We start from the raw sequence: 10,078 nt of genomic DNA on the forward strand, positions 1-10,078 counted from the left end.
GTCAACACAATTTAATCCACTCTCTAAGGGCAATCAACTAGACAGAAAATAACTAACTCATAGTAAGCAAGGCATAACTCGTAGGGACAGATGTATGCCAGGAAGGAACTGGCTGAGAAAGTTCAATTACTGATCTATCCACAGGACCCACTCCAAACCAGGTGTGTTCCTTCCATTAGTGCAACACAAATACAGTATAATTCTAATCTATTTCAGGGAATAAAAACATAAGAAGAAAATGAGAAATGAATGAATCCTGTGACAGAGAAAGTGGTTGGGACTCAGGACTGCATGGTATTTTACAACTACAGTCTTTAAATTTTTCAGTTTCATAAAACTTATGGAAGGTACAGAAAGGTCAAATGTGCTGTGCTTTTTCAATTTTTAACTTCAAGTTCTTGGGAGTACCCCCTTCCTTTTAGGAAACACACTTCAAGAAGGAATTTAGCTCTGCTAAAAATAATCCATGCAATTTTAAGTATGTCATTTTAATCCTAAGTAAAAAAAAAAAACAAAATCGCACATGTGTGCTGAGTCTTCAGTTTCTCAATTTCACACAACTGTTTTTGAATAAGACAATGTTTTGTGCAATTGGACAAAAAAAACCCCTCATACATTCTAAAGCAAATGCCACAGCTAAAAACTGCTAAAAAAAAAAAAAACTTTTCAGAAAGACACTGTAGGAGTGTGTGGTCTAGTGGGAAAAATGCTGGGGTGATAGTAAGCATGTCCTAGGCTTTGGACCTAGCTCTATCACTAACCATGTTTGTGATTTTAGATGAGCATCAAAGACTCCAGGGTCCAGTTTCTTTACTTGGAAAACAGGAATAATACATATCTTATTTGCCTCAGAGTTAAGAGAATAAAATGGGATTACCAATTAATTGAAAATACCATACAAATGTCATTATTACTATAATTATTATGAAAATTAGTAGTAATAAAACTATTGTGCTTGAAATTTGCTTTGTGGAGCCCTGATTTAGTAGTTTTTAGTATGTTTCCATTCTTTTCACGATTCCTCTCAAGATCCATTTAGAGATTAACTATTACCAAGAGAAAACACAACTGCTACAAAGAAAAAAAGTATACCTTAACCCAAGGAGCAAAATTGTGCATCAGTCTTTGTTAGAACAAACATGCCAAGATAAAGCAGTTCTTATTGCTTGGTTATTGACCCTGGTTGGAGATTTCTAACACAACTGGGGCTTGAACTGCTTCTGGAGCATGAAAGGTAGTATGTATGGATTTAAATCACAAATACTTCCTCAGAAAATCACTCTCTTTTGAAACGAGGAACTAATGTCTTAGAATTACAGTGCTGGAAGAGACCTCAGGGAGCACCTAATACAACTCCATTTTAAAAAAGAAAAAAACTAAGGCCTGGGAGAAGTGACTGAAAAAGCTCAATGTGAGTCAATCATGGCAACCAAAAAAAAAAAAATGTTGCAATCTTTGGAGTGCATTGAAAGCAGCACAGTGTGCAGAATGATGTACTCTGCCTTGGCAGAGTGCATGTTTTGAGTTTGGGCACCACATTTTATGCAGGATATTGACAAACTGGAGTACAGCTAAAGGAGGGTGACTGGCATGGGGAGAGGATGTTAGAGCATGCTAGACGAAGATCTGAGTGACATCTAGCTTGGAGAAGAGACTTCTTGGGGGAACCTGATGGCCAGTCTTCAAGGGTTTAGTTTTGTTCCGGCCAACTTTACAGGGCATAACTAGGAGCATTAAATGGAAATTGTAGAGACAGATTTAGGCTTCATAGAAAGGAATACTTTCTAATAATAAGGGCAGTTCAAAAGCAGGATGAGTTGCCTCAGGAGGTAGTTGGCTCAGTGTTACCAGAGGTCTTCAAGTGAAAATCAGATCACTACTTGTTGGGGAAATTGTAGAGTAAATTCTTTTTCAGGTGTGGGTTGGTCTAGATGACTCTTGAGCTCCAAATCAGATTTTATGATTTGCTTCAAAGTTAACCAAAGGCCTGGCCCTGGCAGTCCAGGCTCCTGGCTCCGAGTCTAGTGTTCGTCATATACACACCACAGACAGAATACTGCTCTGGGTAGGCTGCCTTTCAAACCCTGCCAATATGGGAAATGTGTTAAGGATATCTGTGTCTCAAAAGCTGGTTTGTTTTTTAAAAATCACTGAATTGAGTTCAAGGAACCAATGCCATCCTGTTTCTAAGTTCACAGTGCCAGGCGAAAAGCATTACAAAATGGAATCAGTTACTGAAAAAAGTCATCATTGTCTGAGAAGGAAAAAGGATCCACTAAACACTGAATTCTTTCTTCAAAATAATTCATCTTTGCACATTTTAAAATGCTAAGGTTTCATAACTATTACCTAATCCTTCAATATTTCAAAGAAAAAACCAGCAAATTATAATTTCTATCTGAGGAATCTAAAACAGATTAACACAAACAAACTATGGCATGGCTCTAAACAAGGTGAATGAGACCAAAGTAAATTTTCCTTTAGGGCATAAGTAACAAAAATAATCACTTGATTTGTTTCTTTCTAGGCTGAGGGAGACAGCACTAGGTCTATCCAGATAATGATGTTAATAGGCATTTTGGCTGATAGATTTTCTGTCATATACTTGTAGACTTAGAATAGAGTACAATCAAAAGAATACAATAGGATAGCTCCATTCTATCCCTATGAGGGAAAAAAAGTTGATTCTTTGCTGGTGCCAATAGAAAAATAAACAGTACAACAGAAGAAAATCAAATTCTCTTTAACAACCTCCCCCCCCCAAAAAAAGCGTGTGTGTGTGTGGATACGAAAGATCCCATATATACCAAACATTAGTTTTCCCTCATCTGGTTTTTCTCCCTTCTTCCCTATCTCCAAAAGTAATGACAGCCTTATATTTGAAGCCATACAGATTCAGAGCAGGGCACAGACATGATTAAAACTTCAATCTTTTTCCATTTGCACCCTTGTGGCTAGAGATATCACAGATAAAAATTCAGTTTACAAATTTGGTCCTGTTAGTTAAAGAGTTTAAATTCACATTTTTCTGCTGATGTCAATGTACTATGGAGCCAATAAGCATGACATTTTGCTAGAGAGGGCTTGTTATTCAGATTGAAGTATTTTAGACATGGTTCTCAAATGATTGGCAATATGAGAAAGAGCTAGAAAATAAGACATACATACACGTGATGACAGAAAAAGATACATATAACTCTAATACACTGTCAGGTATCACCTCAAATTTTCAAGAAAAATTCAAACTCAGCAGCAAATCATGTACAGAAATCTAAAAATCTGAAAATATTTAAAGAAAGTGAATGATTAAAGGAGCCAAATTCATACAAACTCAAAGAATCAGCCTTTTTTTTCCCTCTTTAAATAATGATATTGAGTGAAAACAAGTGTTATGGAAGGGCTATGCTTTTGTTTTTCTTAGTATTGGTCTAAGTTGATTGGGTTCATCTTTGTGAATAATTCTATATTTTTCCAAATCCAGACTTTTCAGGATAAAATATCACTGTTGGATTTTTCTCATCATACAAAAATAAATGATTTATTCTTCTCTGGGTGAGAGTGGTCACTGAGTATGTGTTTGAATTTAGGACCAGTTGTTGGAACTGGGACTCTTCAACCCCTAAATAACAACAACAACAATAACAACAAAAACTTTCAGGGTTATTCTAGCTTTTAAAAGATCGCAAAGATTGGATTACAAAAGTTACCCTATCTGTCAGAAGAATATTATTTTGAGTTGTCTGTAAAATGGTGGTCCTAAATTTAAAAATAAAAATTTAATGCCACTATGTATCATCACATTAAAAAACTGCACCATTTAAAATCTGTGGCTAATGAAACACAGTTTCAACAAGAGTTCAATTAATAGTCATCTATAGTATTCTCAAAGAACACGTTTCGCACATCTAGGATGGACGCTAGCTCCAAAATGTGCTTCTGAAGATGAGGGTTTTCAACTGTTTCATCTCTTGGCAGCTGAGGATATGTTTCTGGATAATTTCGGGTTTCCTGCTAGACAAAGGAGAGGGGTAAAATTTTATGGTCTAATAAAGATAGATCATATACAAAAATTAATTAATATAAATGACTGCATTTCAGGCTTAGGACAATAAATTGTACCTCATCTTTCCATATATACAGGTAAATGTTCCTGATACTTATTATTTATTCATGCATGCATGCATTCATTCAGTATCTTTTCTGCCTCTACCATTTAACAAGGTACCAAGAGAGATACAAAGGTGAACAAGACAATCTCTTCAAAGTATTTATAATTTAGTAGGGGAGATATGACAAGTACCCAAATGATGATAATAATAATAATAATAATGATAATAATAATAATACATTGAAGAAAACAATTAGGTACCATTAAGAGCAGTATCAAGTGCTACAGGGATTCATAAGAAAACATAACATTTATTTATCTATCTATTTTTTTGGTTTTTGGTGAGGCAATCGGGGTTAAGTGACTTGCCCAGGGTCACATAGCTATTGCCCAGGGTCACAGAGCTAAGAGATAACATTTGAATGTCAGACTGAAGAGGTTGTATTTGAGCAAACTCTTGAAGGAAGGAGAGAATTTGAACAGAGTTGTTTGGTTGTGCTATAGTGCAGGAAAGTAGTAGGTGGCAAGACTGGAAACTGAAGATTGGGCTAGATCATGGACTACCTTAGATACCAGACTGAGGAGTTTGGGTTTTATTTTGTAGGCAATGGCAAGACATTGTATGTCCCTGGAGAAGGGAAATAACATGATCATAACTTTCCTTCAAAGAGTTTAAACTAGGTGAGCCATGCAAGATGGACTGAAGAAGTGAAAAACCACTCATGAAGCTACTGCAATATTCTATAGTATATAGTCCTAAAACTTGATAGAAAAGGCAGGACACTAGCCATAAAATTGTGGGAATCATCTTACTTAGAAATGCTTGTTGAATCGGGCAAAATACTGCCCAAGGAAAGAATGTACAGAGAGGAGAAAGAAGGGTTGATAATATTACCTTAAGGAAAGCCCCATTTACATGTCTTAAAAAGCCAGTGACTAGGATAGCAAGGGTGAAGAACCAGGAACTACAGTAATAAGCTGAACAAGTTTTAAAACTCTAATGTAATCGATATGAGCCTTGCCAACCCATACCAACACTGTGTTTAACAGTTAAAATTACAACGTTTGGAGGCAGTATACCTACAGTGTCATATAGTTTTTAGGTTCAACTGCTAATCTGCTATATAACAACTTGTTACACAGAAATTTGGCAAACTAAAAATATAGGATAAGTACCCTACAAAGAACTCTAAAGAACTTATTAATGGTTTTTAAGGCATCAAAGAGAGCTAGAGAGTCAATCAGTAGAACAACTTTATGATCATTACATAAAAGCTATACTCAGGGATTAAAAGGTGGTTGCAATCAAGCTGAATGGGTTCTGCAATATATTTTTATCAGGAAATCTATTAGAGACATTCCAACTACTGAGAGATCAATACTTTAAAAGATATGGTGTACCTGAACCCAGACCACACTGAAGGCCACCTACTCTACCTAGACGTAAGTCTAGTCCTGTCTACAAATGATACTGGGTTCTTTTAACATTTCAAATGCCACCAAAAAATGAAGATAAGATGTAGGAAAAGCTTTTGAGGCTGTGTGAATGTTTAGAAAAATGGTAAATAAAATTTATGAGGAGCAAGTACAAATATTTTCACATAGCTAAAAATAATTCAAATTAAAGTCAGAATAATGGAACTTCAGGTATCAGTTGTAATCCAAGAAAGGGATCCAGGAGACACTGTAGACCGTTTCCCAACTAATTGCATAGGCCAAAAAATTTTTATCTTGTCAGAAACAAAAACTCTTTTGGGTGATACTTAATATCTTGTTTTTCTGAACCTGTGATTTCATCTGTATAGGAAGTAATCCATGTGGAAACTCCCTCCACTAATGATCATCTTTAACTTATAATTTTAGAGAGTTGCCTAGGGCTCTGGGAGGTTAAGGGACTAGCCCATGGTCATTCAGCTAGTTTGTGCCAGAGGAAGGAATTGAACTGAGATTTTCTTGACTCCAATGCTGGCCTTCTATCTACTGCTGGCATACTGCCTCTCCAAAAGGGTACTGGAAACAAAATTGAAAAAATTAACTTTTTCTTATGTAAAACTACAGTCCAATCTCAACATCTCAAGAAAGCTAGAATTAGAAAACAAAAACCAAATGACTGAGTGAATAATGGTACTACTATATGAGGCTGGACTACAATGATTCAGTACTTTTCCATTTAAGCATAAAAAATTATGAACAATATGGATAAGGTAACTACAATCTTGTTCAAAAAACCTGAAATAAATGGTAATTCTCTGAAGCCTGGAGAGAAGTTTAGGACAAAAAAAAAAGGATACAGTTCACAAACTAGGCATAAATTTATGGAACCAATTACTACAAGAAGTAGTGAAAAATTTTAAATGTAAAATTTTTAAAAGGTTCAGCTGAATTCACAGATAACAGACACATAATAGGATACTAAGAAGAACCTAGGATGTTTTGAGGGTATGTCTCTAAATCTTTGAGGATGATATCAAGGGATTCAATCATGTTCTTCTATCATATCTTTGGTAGCAGAGACAGTGAATATAGCCAATTGTTCCCAGTCCAGGAAAGATCATGGACCAAGCTAGACCTATAAAAGAGCAAATAGATGACCTTAGAAAGTTTTGCAAAGTCAAGAGGGTGGAATGTTAGGAAAGCAGTATAGTGAGCTCCCTTCCACAATACTCTAAACAGATCTAAAAAACACAGCAGACAGAATTCTGATGGGGAAGTCCAGAAAAAGTCACAGTAATTCATTTATGCAGCCCAGCTCAACACAGGGAGACAGACAGGGAAGTCTGCAGACATTGGGGATGGGGTCAAGCCAGCAACACACAGCACACGGAGCATTCTGGTACCCAGGGAAAGGCTGCGCACCAGGGCAAGAGGAGGTCACAGACCCATACCAGGGTACTGCAACAGAGACAAGTGTGAACTAGTGACTTTTTCACCCACTACCCAGTTCTGGGTCACAGATTCAGAGAGTACTGAGAAAGGATCTGCACAAAGGGATATAAGCATTTTTGGGTAGGGAGGCCCTAGGTGGTGTACTATGAAAGGAGAAGGCTAAGAAGCAAGCAGTGTGGATCCCACCTGGGGCAGAGCTGATCCTTATTTCTAATATGTAGCCCAGACTGCATAAGAATAATAAGGCAGGAATTCCAAATTAAAAGAGAGCCTACAATTTTGCCATTCTGTTCCAATAGAGTTTTTTCAGTTGACTGACAGAGGCTGAATCCAGCAGCAGTATACTCTTGTTCAGATGCAGGTCATGAGCTAACAGAGCTCAAAGGGGGGGGGGGGGGGGGAAGGGGCAAGAGGTGGAGGGCAGCAATCAGACTTTGCCCTTGATCACACAAACTTTGGGAGCACTGAAAGCTTGCAAGCCTCCAGCCTGTCCCTAAAATTCTGGAATAACCCAACACTCAATAACCCAAGAATGCAACTACAGGAACAGCACTGGCCTTTCCTTCAGAAGTGCCAGGGTCTAACCCTGATATTAAATCTGATAGCCACGAAGTAAGCTGAAAGAATAGACAAAAAAAAAAAAGAATCCTCCCATAAAGAACTATTATGGTGGCAGGGATAATCAAGACACACACCTAGAAGAAAATGACTTCAAAACCTCTACAAGCAAAGCCTCAGGGAAAAACACAGTTTGGGCGCAAACTCAATTAGAATTCTTGAAAGTGATTATTAAAGAGTTTTTAAAAAGCTGAAAGAATGTTTTTATAAATGAAATGAGAGCACTTAAAGAAAAAACTAGAAAAGAAATGAAAGATATGGAGGAGAGAATTGGAATGTGAATTAAGAGCTTAGTACAAGAGGTACAAAACCTTACCCAAGCACCAAATTCCATGAAAATTAGAATGAACTAAATAGAAGACAAAGACTTCATGAGACAATATGAAATATTAATACAAAATAAAAAGAATGAAAAAAATAGAAGAAAATGTAAGGTATCTCAAAGCAAACATAACTGAATTAAAAAGCAGATTAAGGAGATAAAAAAATTAAGAATCATTTGACTATATGAATATCATGAACAAAAAAAAAGAACTGAGACATCCTGTTTCAAGAAATCTTTAAAAACAAAACTGCTTACGTATCTTAGAAACAGAGCGCAAAATGGAAACAGAAAGAATCCACTAGTCACCTCCTAAAAGAAATTCCCAAATGAAAACCCCTAAGAAAATCACAGATAAAATTCAAAAGGTCAAAGAAAAAATACTGCAAACAGAAAGAATTCGAGAACAGAAGAGCTACCATCAAGATCATACAATATTTTGCAGCCACCACTAAAGAAGAGGAGAACTTAGAAGACTGTATTTCAGAAGGCAAAGGATATGGGTTTACAGCCAAGAAGAACTTAGCCAGCAAAACTGAGTAGCTGGTTATCCCTTCCACATCGTGACTATCCCCATCACAGTTTGGATATATCATTGGTAAGCATAAGAAATTAAATGGGAATATTCTGGGAGTTTTGCAGAAGCTGCAGACAACACATGAAGGCTAGCAGACAACACAGAAAAAGTTTAGAAACTCAGAAATGCAAAAAATATATGTATAGTATTGTATAACAGCAACCCATATTTTACAACGAGGTACTGTAAACACCCCATAAAAGAAAAAATTCAGACTTCTTCTGTGGTATGAAGGGAGGGCCAAAAAATTTTACATGGATTTTCTAGATCATAGGGGCATTGCATCCCCAGCCTCCATGATGTAGAAGGGATAACTGCAATAAAGAAGGGAGAAAATGGACCTTTATTGATAGAGAGGACTTCCAAGAAATCCTGATGAAAAATACCAGAGCAGCAGAGAAACTTTTAAGTTTAAACAATGGAACAAAGAGAAACAGAAAAAGGTAGACATGAAACACAAATGAATAATGATAAAGGACTGAACAAGGATAAACTGCTTACATTCAAATATAGGAAAATGATATATGTGTTCCCTCAGAACCCTATCATTATCAGGGGTCATAGAGGCAATTCATGTAGGCCTGGCAGTGATTCTGTTATTTCTTAATGATCTTAAGAAAAGAATGAAAAGCAGGGGAAAAAGGAATACACTGGTGCAGGGGGTTGGGGCAAAGAGGAGGTTAGGAAAGGAAGGTTAGAGAAAATTATCCTTATATAATCAGTGTACAAAGACAGTCATCTATACAAAAAAGGAGGAGGGGGTGAGGGGTGTGGTAGACACTTGATCCTTACTCTCATCTGAACTGTTTGAAAAAAAGGAAGGAATACACACATGTAATTGGGCACAAAAATAAATTTCATTCCACAGAGAAATACAAAGCAAAGGGAAGAAGCAGGGAGAGAGAATTAAAGGAAAACTAGATTAAGGGAGGGATTAGTCTTTCTTTTTTTTTTTTTCCCTGTAAGGCAATCAGGGTTAAGTGACTTGCCTAGGGTCACACAGCTAGTAAGTTTCAAATGTCTGAAGTGCATTGGAACTCAGGTCCTCCTGACTCCAAGGCCGAAGCTTTATCTACTGCGCCACCTAGCTGCCCCTGAGGGATTAGTTCTAAGAAAAACTAAGAATGTTTAAAAATATTTACAGCTCTTTTTGAGGTGGGAAATAATGAAAATCTTACAGGTTGCCCATAAATTGGAGATCTGATGAACAAGTAATAGTATAAAAATGTGAAGGAATACTATTATAATGAACTCTTATCAGCATAATAATCAAACATGATTTCAGAAGACTAATAATAAAACATACTACCTACATCCTGATAGAGAGGCGAATGCAGAATGTGGAATCAGACAAACATTTTTGGGATATGGTCAATGTGTAAATTTGTTTGGATTGACTATTCACGTTTGTAATAGATTTTATTTCTCTTGTGTGAAAAGGCAGATTTTGAATGATTAAAACATTTTTTTTTCTTTTTTAAAAGGAAGTTTTAGTAGTACCCAATCTGGAACTATTTTAAAAATACATACATACATACACACACACACACACACACACACACACACA

At 36.4% G+C, this 10,078-nt stretch overlaps 1 protein-coding gene across 2 annotated transcripts in view; it reads right to left on the reverse strand.

Annotated features, from left to right (window-relative positions):
- Nucleotides 1-472: 472 nt before the first annotated feature.
- The window catches only part of LOC114047355 (protein SCAI), a 211,957-nt gene continuing 202,351 nt past the window's right edge, over nucleotides 473-10,078 (reverse strand). Inside the window, exon 18 of one of the 2 annotated variants that reach the window (XM_027868164.1) lies at nucleotides 473-4,008. In XM_027868164.1, the coding sequence (XP_027723965.1) occupies nucleotides 3,862-4,008 (147 nt within the window). In that variant the 3' untranslated portion in view covers nucleotides 473-3,861. Of the gene's footprint in view, nucleotides 4,012-10,078 lie in introns of both variants that reach the window. The other variant, XM_027868163.1, reaches the window with a different exon arrangement.

The sequence above is a fragment of the Vombatus ursinus genome, unplaced genomic scaffold, assembly GCF_900497805.2.
Source record: "Vombatus ursinus unplaced genomic scaffold, bare-nosed wombat genome assembly UNPS02014786.1, whole genome shotgun sequence".
NCBI classification, from domain to species: domain Eukaryota; kingdom Metazoa; phylum Chordata; class Mammalia; order Diprotodontia; family Vombatidae; genus Vombatus; species Vombatus ursinus.